The sequence below is a fragment of the Centrocercus urophasianus genome, unplaced genomic scaffold (genome assembly GCF_019232065.1).
Source record: "Centrocercus urophasianus isolate 14NV4802_14NV808 unplaced genomic scaffold, USGS_Curo_1.0 seq_13, whole genome shotgun sequence".
NCBI classification, from domain to species: domain Eukaryota; kingdom Metazoa; phylum Chordata; class Aves; order Galliformes; family Phasianidae; genus Centrocercus; species Centrocercus urophasianus.
This window is the reverse complement of record NW_024884475.1, coordinates 46600071-46613463: the sequence shown is the minus strand read 5'-3', so window position 1 is coordinate 46613463 and position 13393 is coordinate 46600071. Positions and strand designations below refer to the sequence as shown.

General features: G+C 37.2%; 1 protein-coding gene across 1 annotated transcript in view; it reads left to right on the top strand.

Annotated features, from left to right (window-relative positions):
- The window catches only part of GALNTL6 (polypeptide N-acetylgalactosaminyltransferase like 6), a 416272-nt gene that overhangs the window by 364230 nt on the left and 38649 nt on the right, over positions 1-13393 (top strand). Inside the window, exon 7 of the mRNA XM_042812502.1 lies at positions 8166-8283. Coding sequence (XP_042668436.1) covers positions 8166-8283 — 118 coding nt within the window. The remainder of the gene's footprint in view (positions 1-8165; positions 8284-13393) is intronic.

The window sequence follows — 13393 nt, the reverse complement described above, 5'->3', positions numbered from 1 at the left end:
GCTGGTTCCATCCATGTGGGAATCAGAGGTACCTTAAAAATTTTGCCAAGGAATTGGGGTGGGTTATTGGAACTATGCTTCTTTGCAACTTAGAAATATTCTGGAAACGACCCTCACTAATTGTTTGGTATATTCTGGTATAGGAGCAGGGGGGTGAACAAAAAAAGGTAATGCACTGAAACCTTTGTTGCCATTTCCTTGTAGCACTTTAGTAATTCCTTATGTGCCCATCTGAAGCATTTCATTGTCAAAACTTCAGCCTGGATTACTGCAGGAAAGCCATTAAAAAAAAAGGCTTCTTTTTCATTTGCAATTTAGGAAAATTTGTCTGCCTTTTTTGTCTTTTTCAAAGTGTTGTTTTGTTTTTTTCCAAGTGTTGTGAATATGCTTGCAGTGCTATACAGTGGCATCTATCATTGTCAATAGAGTTAACTCTTTTTCTCACTTGCCGACCATAAAAAGTCCGAAGCAGCTGTAGTACTGATGGCAGAGAAGGTGTCATAGGCCAGATGGGCACAGCCATGATGGTCCTGCCTACAGAGCGGATGCTGCTGTGAGCAGTGCTGCTGGCACCCTGCATTGCTCAGATGTCCTAGTCTGCTTTTGAGTTTGTTCTGGAAGGTGGGGAAAGTGCAAAAAGAACAGTTTGTAATCCCCAGCTGTGAAGTCAGTTTTATTCATTGTATGCAAAACTAGCTTTGCAAGCTGCGGCGTCTTTCAATTTTCTTTAATGTGGAATAGAAACAGAATTTTTTAGAGTTGTAGAAATTGGAGCCACACGGATACAGTAAATAGAAAAGCTTAATCAAATCATCTCTAACATTTAAAAGCAGAGTGCTAACCAGTGAGATTTGTTATCATTATTTAGCTAGAAATGTCTGTAGGGAAGACATAGGAAGAAAAGGTCTGAATTCAAGTGCTATTTTGGAAATTAAAAAGAAGTATCAGAGAACCTACATTTGGGCCAGTGGATATGTTTTAAAGAGGAACCATTTTTAATAAAGTTAAAAATTTTCCCCTGAATTTTGCTTATGATGCTATACGACAGTATGTAAATAAATAAAGCGGAAGTAAGCCTGGTAAAGGAAGGTAGTTTTTCGGCTTATACCTCTACATTTAAAGAAAAAAGGATAGCATTGTAATTGGATAGTAATTCCATTGAGCTACTGCCCCCATATATTCTGAGAGAACATCCTTGAAGGTAGCGATGGAATTTAATGAACTGTTGTTATTGCTAATGTTTGGGAGGCAGTGATGGAGCTGCTGTACAACCGGGAGAGATGACCCACAGATATGCTGCTGGCTTTGTTCTTTTCCTTGAAAACAGAAGTTTTGTCTCAAATGAGGTGTCAGTTTACCTGAGTATTCCCTTCCTTAGACACAGATTTCTTTGTTAGCATGTACAGTTTTTTCCTGTTTAGATGTACAACTAGTTTGGAATAGTGGTATTGGCGTTAAAATAAGCCTCGCATTTCATAATGATGTAAAAGAAAATAGATGTTAGTAGGAGATTCACTGTGCCTTCAGCTGAATGGCACGGGCCTTTGTAATCGAAACAAATGGATTTTCACAAAAACCAGGAGCAGGGTGACTTCCTATACTTGCAAATTTGTTAGGCTGTGCAAAACACTACTTATCTGTTTGAATTTTGACATCGAATTAACTTTAAATGCAGAATGTTGTGTACTGGCTTTTTGTACTGGCAAACTGAGAAGGAATATATTCTTTAAAAGATACATATATGTATATATATGTATCTTTTTAGACATAGCTCAAACCTGAATTTTACAAAAAGCCAAGAGGGCTAATGTAAGTCCATATTTTAGGGACAGCTGGTAATATTTTCCCTTAGGTGTACCTTTATGTTTACATTTAATGGTTTTTGCTGCAGTTTAGCTGCATGTGTCCAGGATCTCTGTCCCCTCGTGACAAGAACATGGCTCAGCCGAGGTGCTGCTCTCAGCTCTCCTTCCTGAAATGTTGTATGAGTGTTTGTGCACTGGACTCATTTCTTCAGTACAGCTTGAAGCATAGTATTCCAACTCTTCTTTTCCTTGTCAGTTTTATCCTTCTGATCACCTTTGCCTGTAGACCATTTCCAGAACCTTTCATTTTCATGTTTCAGCATGATAATTTTTGCAGGCCAACCTCCTTAGTTTGATTACTGTAGCAATAATTCAGATAGATTTCCTTTGGATTATGAGAGGTAATTATGAGAGAGGGGGAACTCTTCTTTTCTGAGTCTTCCATCTCTACTGAACTGTCTCAACTCTTCCACAGCTTCATTAATTTTCTAGATATGGGAAGGAAGGCTAAATGGACCTCAGCATCATTACCCATATGAAGGTTCATCACTCTCTTACAATATGATTTGTCAATGAAGTTTAGCAATATGCTAAGTAAAATATGCAAAATATTCAAAGGAGCTATGTGATTAAATCACATTGCAAACTTTTATAAACGGAGCTTCAAGTGCTTTTAGAACTTTGTTTGTGGCTGAATTTCTACAGCTGACTTTTTGACTATTTCTTGGAGAAGAATGGAGCTTTATCTCAATATAAACCTCCCTCAAAATGACTACCTGAAAAATGTAATTGCATAGGATCTGGTGAGTTAATTTTAAGTAATACAAATTGGCTGTTATGCATTTCAGGTCAACTATATTTTTGAATACAGCTTGAGGTGATAGGTTATATAAAAACTAAGTCTGGTGCCTTTTTTTTTTATTACTTGTAAAAATATTTGCTTAAATATCTGAACATTGTTTATATTTTTAAGATTAAAGTGAATGAAGTGGATGTGGCATTGAGGGACATGATTAGTGGGCACAGTGGTTGGACTGGATGAGCTTTGTGGTCTCTTCCAACATTCATGATTCTATGAAGTGACTGTAATGCCACTTTAAAAAGTTACATGTAATGAAACTGCTTGATGATTGGGTAACACTTTCATAATCTCCAACAAAATTCACTACATGAGAATGAATATTTTTAACAATTTTTTCAATTCCTGGTCATAGGAAATTTGCAGCATTTGGCCTCAGAAAGAAGCATTTGTTGCACTTTTTTTGTACCAACTGTTGGTTATGTGGGGATGCAGGCTACAAAAGTATGAGTCAAACTAAATTAGTCTTAATCTCCATTCTGTACAATATAGTTCCTTCCTAGAATAACAGAACAGTTGAAGTTGGCAAGATCTTTGGGTGACTCTGCTCCAACCTCTGCTCCAGCAGGGCCACCCAGAGTAGTTGGTCCAGGCCTATGTCTACATGGCTTTGGAAGATCTCTCATTTGTAAGACATCTATCTTATAAATGAATTATCACCTGTAAATTAGTTTATGGGGTGTCACTGAGTAGATAGGTATGAAACAGACGTACATACATGCAGGTATTCATTGTAGGTACGATGGGACAGTTTGCACTTGTGTTAAATCTATCATTATATGATAGATTTGGAAAGATATAGGGGAAGGAAAATTATCATAATATTCAATCTACTTAACAGTGACAATGGGATTATACAATAGTGTCTGCACAGCTGAATACAGCAACACAAATGCTATCCTCCATTTATTCTGTGAAATTGTTGTCATATCTTACCATAAATATTCAGGACTTCCATACATCATAAGAAAAAGAACAGCTGGTAGCTTGCAGTGTACTGTGATGACAGCTTTGAATATGCAATGAATAAACTGCTGAGGCAGTATTTCTGGGGAGCAAGTCAACTGAAAGACATACCCCTTGTGTAGACAATTGGCCTGCCACATATTTTAAGATACTGTTCCTAGACACTCAAAAATATGCCATGGAGACTGGAGATACAGTATTTTGCAAAACCTATGTGATCATGTTAGAAGTTGGGCACAAAGTCATCAAATTAGGGGAGAAGTTTGTAACCGCCTTGTTAAACAGATGTCAATAAAACACAAGGAGACAGTAATGTACAGAAATATTCAATGTAAAAAACTCAGTGTATTTTAAAATCATTTTAAAATCGTTTTAACATATTTATTTAAACAGTTAAGTATATAAAAGTTCCTCCTTTTAAATTCTTTCTTGAAAAATTTAGTGATGTCAGTCTTACCTGCATTCATCCCAGTTACATCATGTTTCTCTATTCACAATATAAAAATTGTCTTTCAGTTTGTCAGCTGAAGCAGCCTTTCAGCTCACACTTTGTCATTTGTTTTATTAACCTCTCTCACTTTGTAGCCTTTTAATCAACTCCTCTTCTTCATTTTTTATGCATCCACTTTATTTCTCGTTAGTGTCCATATCTCTGTCTCTTACTTCACACATATATAAGATTTTAATTTTCAGTTGTTTTGGACCTTTTTATTACTTAGAAGTAGTGTCATATCTGTGGCTCCAGAAGGTCTGCACTGATGCCTGATACCAGCTGACATGTAGCTGGGCTTTTCTGTTCAGTAGTGCAACAATCTTTAGTAAGTCTGGATTGTATAAGAGATGTGTAGTGTAATACCCTGTTGTTCGGGTGCAATACTATCCCTGATCAAACTTCAGCAGTTCCAGGTAGGTAACTTCTCTTAGTCCTTTTCGAAGTGCCCCAGAACACAGCAGCATCTCAACTAAGCAATGATCAATACACAGTATAAAGTTTTCTGTATGTTGAATAGTGGATGATGCAAAACTGTGTTCACCTACTGACATTTGACACAAAATGTGTGTCATATATTGGTCACCTTCTAGTCTGAGTGTCAGCATACCAACTAGAATGCTTCATCTAGTACAGGTGGTTCCCAGGTGCATTCATTTCTTGTCAAAGCTCCTGTTCCTTTTCACATTAGTGAATTATTTAGGTTCACTGTATATATCACTCTAGCAATGTAATGATTCCAAGCCTTCTCATGCGGTTCATTCATTTATTTGCAATATACTACATTTGTTTCTAATGCAAATTCTTGCTCCTTTTAAGTCTGTGTCGTTTTTCCTCTTACCTTGAAAATTCATGGATGAATCTCTTTTCTTCCTCTGCGTGTAAATTTTGAGACATCAGAAAATTCTTCACTGGCTACAGCTAAGCTACAGTGGTGATTTTTCTAGTATGCTTTTTAAATCCGTATGCTATCTTTTCATGTTAAGCATTTGGCTGACTTCTCAGTGTATTTTCTTTTTGTGATAAATAACTATTTTGTGCTAAGAAAAATCAAACTCAATTTTTGTCCAAGCACACCCATCGGTGCTGAGAAAATAGACGTATCTTGAGCCATTTTTGGATCAGCTGACTACTACTTGCAGTACTGTTCATCCCGTGAGTTTGTGAGTACTTCTCCTGTGGAGAGTTTTTACACATATTTGAAAATTTAACAGCCTTAGCCTTTCCAGCTTTTTTGATGTTTTGGGAGTCCTTGTCCCTTGAAGTCTTTGAGTAGAATTCTTTTACAGCTCCCCAGCATAATTATTCACATAATATTATGCTACAGTAGCTCAAGTCTGATTATTTAAGTGGCTGAGTAGGATGTTTCATGAAAAATGTCTTCTATAAGCATAGCTTTGTACTTGACATTTCTGCTCATATATAAAAGCCATTAAACAAGACAGTAATTCTTCTCTTCGGGCTCAGTGCAGTTATTATCTGTGTGAGTAATCCTATTGACTACATAAGGACTTTCCATATCTGTCAAGATTGTAGGACTGGATTCCTGTCTTCCTATTTTGGAGACAATTTAAGCCCTGTTCAGCAGTAGCTGCTTGTGTCATGGAGCAGAATACATATCCTGTGCTAAGTGGTCAGATCCACACAGCTTATTGCTCATCCCTCTCCACTGAAAACCAGAAACCCATCCTGTTTTGTCCTCCTCATCACTTTTCCTGCAAATCAGTGAATGTCAGAACATACTGTGAATAAGACTTAATAAAACAACACAATGTGATATATATATTTTTTTTAAGTGAATGCAAGAAATATGAGTTTGCTGCTATTCCAGTCACTTGCTTGGTTGTTTCACTAGCTGTAATAAAGGTTCAGAACTGTAATGAACTATTATGTAAGTAACAGGGAGCTTCTTTACTCGGTATTACCCTTGGAAAATCTATAGATTAGTTTTAAAGTATCATTTGTAAGTATCTGCCAATTGTCTTGCTATTTGAAGTCTCTGGGCTTTTTTTTGGTCTTCAGTCTGATTCACCTGAGGGGACTGCCATCTCTGTAAGCCATTCACTGTGTCAAGAGAAATGCTCGTGGAAGTTAATAAATGTAAGAGAATTAGAGAAAACCTGCATTTCCCCTGTGATTTCTGGGACTTCATTTCTTCTGCCCGTAAAGATTAAGGTTTTAGTATTTACCATGCAAGTCCATCTTTATAAAAGGACATCTTGTTTTGATTATTTAGAACCTGGAGTCACAAAGGCTACCTTGTAATTAGATATATGTTGGTAGAAATGGGAAATGTATTGTGGTAGTCAGAATCTCCAGGGGAAGGTTTCTTATAAAAAGTCTATTGAATTTATTCATATGTGAAAAGAACAGTCAATATCTGAGATATGCAATGTCAATGAAAGTGAAATGTATTAACATACAGTCTATGTTACAGAGCATGGCCCTGCCAGTTAGAATATTTCAGCTTTGTTTCACAAAGCTACTGTGTGCTTTTAAAAACATAATCTCTAAAGGAAAATACAATTGATCTCTTAAAAACAGAACTCCCAGTCATAAGAATGAATAGTTTAATAAAAGGTGTAAGATAAGGTTTATATATATATATGTTTTAGATTGCATATTAGAAATGAAAGGTGAAATATGTGTAATGTTTTTCATCACTGTGAATATGGATGAGAGGATTGTTTTATGACATTCATGCTTGTGGGGATTCTCTGTCATCCCAATAGTGTCAAAATCTACCCAGCTGCCTGTTTGCTATTTTGGTTTGGATAAAAGATAGCATTTTAAGAAGTGATAAGGTAGAAAAAATATGGCAGAGCATTATTCCATTAACTCCATACCCTGTTAATAAACATCTAGCTTACTGAAATACTTCTCTGCACTAGCTTACTACCAAATCCTAGATCAGTGGCAAATAGTGGAATTTTTATTTGCCAGTCAATTCTTCAGGGTTTGTATTATCTGCTTCTATTGCCACTAACAAACCACCAATAATAATTCAGAAAGAAAATGCTTCCTGGGGAGATAAGTATCCCTTAGGGGCTGTAGTGCTACATATAGCATGATATCCAGTTTCATGTCTATTCTCTGATGAGAAAGTTCTACCAGAAGCTTTCTACTTGCTGACAACACGTTAGTAGAAATGTGTTCCTTTCATTGCCTAGCTCTAAAACTTCCAAGTCATGTATTGACACAAATGGGTGGAACAGTTGGATTGAACTTTCTTCAGTTTGTTACTTCCTTCCTATTCAGTGTGGATCTGTTTGTATTCCTGTTCAAGGAATCAATGAACAACATCAAAATCCCAAGTGCTGTCAATGTGTTTACTTCATTAGAAATATCACTGTCTCATAGTGAAAAAAAATCACGCTTATAAATTTTAAATGCGCCTTCTATGAATATTTGCTAACACTAACTCTAACACTAACATCTCACTTGTTTTCTATACTGTTTGTGAAAAAGGATGAGTTAAAGTAATTCAAGTGAGTTTGAAATGTTTATTCATAGAATGATGGTAAATTACCGCTGTGAGCCAAATTTTAGGAGTTTCAGATGCTCCTGTGAAAAAAAGCAGATGTTTAACTCCCAGCAGTAGCTCTGTAGCTATTTACTTTTGTCTTTTTCTACCCTGCACCTGTGAGACTGAAATGAATTGAAGAGTTTTGCTCACATTCAAATGCGAGTTGTTTCACATTTTGTACAAGGATTTCATTAAACACATTTGCAAAGTGTCTTTCTTTCGCTGTGGATCTATTTAGTGATTAACAGAATTTGTTTATAGAAAGGGAATTTTTAGAAGGCTGTCTACCACGCCTTACATAGCTGTTCCTATCACACAGCCTGTTTCTCAAAGAGGGTCAATAAAGGTACATGTTGTTTGCAATAAAGGTAACTGTGAACGCGCCTGCGTTCACTTGCACACGCACACAGTCCTAATATCTTCATTATTGTTTTTCCATTTGCATTGCCAATCTTTCCCATTTTTCAAGCACAGCATGATGATTCCTGTCATCCACTGTTTGTTTCACTTGCTCTTCAGGTCTCCTGTGATGGCTGGAGGTCTGTTTGCCGTTAACCGGAAGTGGTTTTGGGAGCTGGGAGGCTACGATCCAGGATTAGAAATATGGGGAGGAGAGCAGTATGAAATCTCCTTTAAGGTAAGACATCATGTCTTATGTAATACTTATGTACTATGTAATACTTCTTTACTTGTTAGGTTTTGTGCCTCTGGATTTTCATTTCTTTATGCTTTATGGTCCTGGTAAGTTCACTAATACTTAATTTTGTGTTTTAACTACAAAGAATTTAGTACAGTTCTTTTTCTTTAGGAATTTCCCCAAATTTCAAACAGAACTATGCCATAAACGTGTGCTTCAGAAACTATACAAAAATCACTGAGTGCAGTTTTCTCCAAGTGGTAGAAGTTTACCGCCATCGTGAAGCTTTACTTTGTTCCTTGTATCAAGTCTTCTCTACTTACCTTCCATCAGACGTTGCACCTACTGAACTCCATCATGTTGAGGGTAGCCCCTTATAGGGTCAGCTCATGGAAAGAAAAAAAGAAAGTCATAGGAAGGAAAACCCTTTTCAACACAATCACTAGATCACCTTAGTTCTTATGAGCTGTTATTGGCAGCTGGGTTTTCAAAATCAGTCGATTTTTTTAATTGTGTTTGCATAGTTAAATTGATGAAATTGTAATGTCAGAGAGTTTTCAAGTGCTGAGGTTATGTACAATCAGCAATCTTACATCCTCTATGTGGACATGTGTATTCAAATCAGTTGTTTGGCTTTTACATGCTGAGTTCAAAGTCACTACCTTTTGTTACCTTTTACATGTCAGACAGGTATTTCCATTAGTTTAATGAGGTCTACATGCATAATTTTGAAAATTCATTTTCTTTTGTTCCAGTTTACCCAAAATTAAGAACTTCACCTAATGCAAATGTTTTCAATTAGCTAATACAATTTCATTATATAAATGAATTGAGTCAAACATGTATGGATAAAGTTTGGATTTTTAATCAGAATTTACATTAAGCTTCAGGATCATTCCATCCTGCTTCCAAACTCCTACAGCGTAAAGCTCAGTAAATAAATTTAGTATGTCAATCATACTAAAGCATATCGTACATATTGCTCCATCTGAATTTCTGCAGTGATTAAAACAACAGAGCTACTGCCATTCTATTGAATGAAACATACACCATGATCCTGCACTGGACTCCCAGACTGTCTTTATTATGGGAGTTATCAAAACTAGAAAAATTGTTTGTATTAACTGAACTACTTTCTAAATCATTTTTACACACAGCAAAATAAAATTGGAAGGCAAGGGAAATCCAATAGTTAGAAATCATGTTTAGAATGTATCAATTTACATTCTATCCAGATAAGTCATTTCAAAGTCAAATGTAAGTAGTCATTTGCAGCTGTAACAAGAGCTTCTGACAGGTCACCTAAGATTTTATTATCCTATTCCATATATTCTTTATATTTGTCATCACAAAGAATAAAATTGTAATGCAGTCCAGTCTTTGTATAGAAACCATGGTAACAGCACTAGAAACTGAGATACTGGAGTACCCTAGTATGTTTTGCTTAAGCAATAGATTTTTTTCTGTAGCCAGCTGTGTCACACTGGGTCTCATTTCAGTCAGATCTTCTGAATCATCCCATTAGTACACACTAACCTTAGCGTCCCTGTCTTTTTAATTAATATTAAAAAAGAAGAAAGAGAGGGATTGCCTAATAGAAACAGCTTTATACTGGAAGAACTCAACCTATGCAAGCTTCAGAAAGAAAGACTTGTTTTGTTTGGAATGACAGAAAATGGAAGAAAGATCAATGGGGCAGGAGAGAGAGACGGGACAGAGTTTTTTGTTAGACCAGAATCATCAGTATCAGCTTGGGTTGGTGCATCAACAATTTCTACATCAAGAGCTACAAATTCAGTCATCTTGAAACATTTTGAAGTGACAACAAATTATTCAGTTTAATTTACTATTCTATTTACAAACTTGAGAGATTGATGGACTTGCCATCTCTGTTATTCATAAAGTCAGTGAAGAAAACAGATTACCAGCCTGTGTGAGACCTTTACTCGAGTGCATGGGAAACTATATCTTAGAGTCCTTAGGACAACCAGTGGTATGGTTTGTGGAAGTGTTGTATCGTGAGTGCTTTGCGTCCATACCATTATTTAGTATTAATGCTATTTTGTTTGGCAAATAATTATTTGGAGCACAGTGCTGCAATAAACTCTCTCCAGAATATCTATAAACACCAGTTCCCAGTCATTTCTTCAATTCAATTAGATCTTAAGTATTCTGTGAAAATATGTTTTTTCCATTAAAAGCTGCAGAAAGAAGCCAACTAGAATGTCCCATAACTATACAAAGTTCATCTTCAAAGGACTATTTCAGGCCGGTCTTTAAACTCGGTGATGGACTTGGTGTTCCTTTCATGTTCTTCACATCATCTTGTTTTTAACTTTCAGATTATTTTTTATGAAAGTTGCTACATAACTGTAAACAAGCAAATGACCCAGCTACTATAAATGGATACCTTACGTGATAATATGACCTTCCCTGTGTCAGACTTGGGATCCTTTTGATTAATTCAAATACAGTGACATAATTATGAGAGAGAGCATGACAGAGAGAGCTGTCACAGACTCTCTAGAAGGAAGCAGTCTGGTTCACACTGAACTAACAGCCTATGCCAGCTTCATGAAGTTCAACACAGACAAGTGCAAGTTCCTGCACCTGAATCAGGGCCATCCCAAGCACAGATACAGGCTAGGTGGAGAATTGAGAGCAGTCCTGTGGAGAAGGATTTGAGGGTATCAGTTGATGAAAGACTCAACATGAGCCAGCAATGTGCTCTTACATCCTAGAAGGCCAACCGTATCCTGAGTTACATCAAGAGAAATGTGACTAACCAGTCGGGGGATTCTGTCCCTCTATTCAGATCTTGTGAGACCCCAGGTGGAGTATTGCATCCAGTTTTGGAGCCTCTGACACAAGAAGGACATCAAGCTGTTGGAGAGGGTCCAGAGGAGGGCCACAAAGATGATCAGAGGGATGGAGCACCTACACTCTAAGGATGGGCTGAGAGAGCTGCAGCTCTTCAGCCTGGAGAAGTAAAGGCTTCAGGGGGATCTTATAGCAGCCTTTCAGTACTTAAAGAGTGCCCACAAGAAAGCTGTGGAGGGGCTTTTTAGAAGGGCGTGTAGCAACAGGATGAGGAGAAATCGATTTAAACTTGAAGAGAGTAGATTTACCCTAGATATAAGGAAGAAATTATTTACTTGAGGGTGTTGAGACATTAGAACAAGTTGCCCAGAGTTGTTGTGGCTGCCCCCTCTCTGGAAGCATTCAAGACCAGTCTGGATGGGGCTTTGAGCAACCTGATCTAGTGGGAGGTGTCTTTTCTAACCCACATACCAAAGGGAAAAGATTACTTGATATTAAGATCATATTCAGGAAAGGCATCTTTGCACCCAAGGATCTCTGTGTTACTGTACCATGGTTATCCAAAGTCACCCCACAGCCCAAATGAGAGAAGTGTTGGCTACAAAGCAGGTGCGTAACTGTGAGTGCAGAGTATGGGCTTGGACAGCTGGAGAAGTTGGATGTTTGAGAAATGCATAATGGCTACGTCAGTGCTAGTATCAGGACTCAGTTAAATAGTCCTCAATTAAATGGCCTCAAGTCCTTCAATCTAAGGCTTCATCCACTTCTTCATCGCAATCTTACTATCAGCTACTCTGCTATGTGAATCGAAGGCTGGTGCAAGAGTCATCAGGCACATGCTAACGCCGGCAAACCATATGGCTTTATGAATTTAAGATGCTAAGGCAGAGATTGAAGACTGGTTAAAAAAAACGTATAGTAAAATTATAACAGGACAAGTGGTTGAACGGGGGAGTCAGACTGCAGTTCATGACACAAAGAGGTTGAAACACATTTAGGAAAGGTTCTCCCTCTTGGAGGGACAGTGTCTGTTTTGATGTTTCTTACTGGCTGTTTCATTAGATGTGACCTGGGATAAGGCACGAGGATTCGATGCAGAGCAGTCCTAACCAAAAGTCTTTTTCTGTGGGGGAAGTTGTGTTATCTCACTACACATGGACAGAAGGTTGAGAAAAAATTTGGTTTTGTGTGTTCTCTAAAAGAACAAAAGATTCTACACAGAGTGAATCTACACTGAAGCTAAATTTACAGCACAGTAATTCATTAAGTTTCTCCAAAATACAGTAAGCCTCCTAATGTTTCTGTGATATTTGGATCTATGCAGTAGCATGAAAGGAAACTTCCCCAAACTTCAAACAAACTTCTATTCCAGGTGCTGAGTTGTTAAGAGCACAGCTTTCTGTTTTGTTCTGCTTAACAAAAAGGCTGCTTATTAAGTTTGCCTGACCTTTATTTCCTCAGGGAAACCAATGTATTTCTGTCTTGTTCTTGCCTAGTAACATTACTGTGGAGGACAGCAGCAATTGTAGAACTGGGTGCTGCATTGATGGACTGCTGTTTCCAGATCAGAGCATTCATGCACAAATCCATGGATGGTGAAGCAGTCACAACCTGTGTCTCAAAATATGACCCCTTCATTAAAAAGTTTCTTAGATTAATTTTTGCAAAAGAAATAATGTTCAGTATTTTAATTTTTTTTTGGCAGCATAACCTCAGGATCAATTTTTTAATTAAAAAGATGTATGGTGTCTTGCTGATGATACTGTTCAGGGTATGCTTAACTTGAGAAAACTGTCAAAGCACTGGAACTGACCTGATGAATAGTTTCCTTTCTCATTAACCAGGGAAATCACTATTTAGGAAATCCTAAATTTAAATCTGTTAGAAAGGCACAGTTTATGTAGTAATTTCCAAAATATATTGAGTGGTGAAAGATATTCATTTCCTGTGTTTGCTGAAGATCCTTTATGCTAGACATTCCTTAGGCATACACATAAATCATACCTTAACAGAAATGCTCATGCTGATACCCTTACCTCATTGAAGCCAGTCACCTATCTCTAAGGTTTTATCCTTATGCATGCTGACGTATCCTCCAGATTCTATTTATCCCTTTTTTTTTTTTTTTTCCAACACACACCTCCAAGTTTATTAATCCCTTTCTTTACTATCATTGCTGTTACTTCCCTTCACTGCTGACAACCTTGGGGGGAGGCAGGAAGTAGGACAGCATTACCACTTGTCAGTGCAGTTATAACCAATACAGACTCAGTATTCAAAAGGTGCTGGT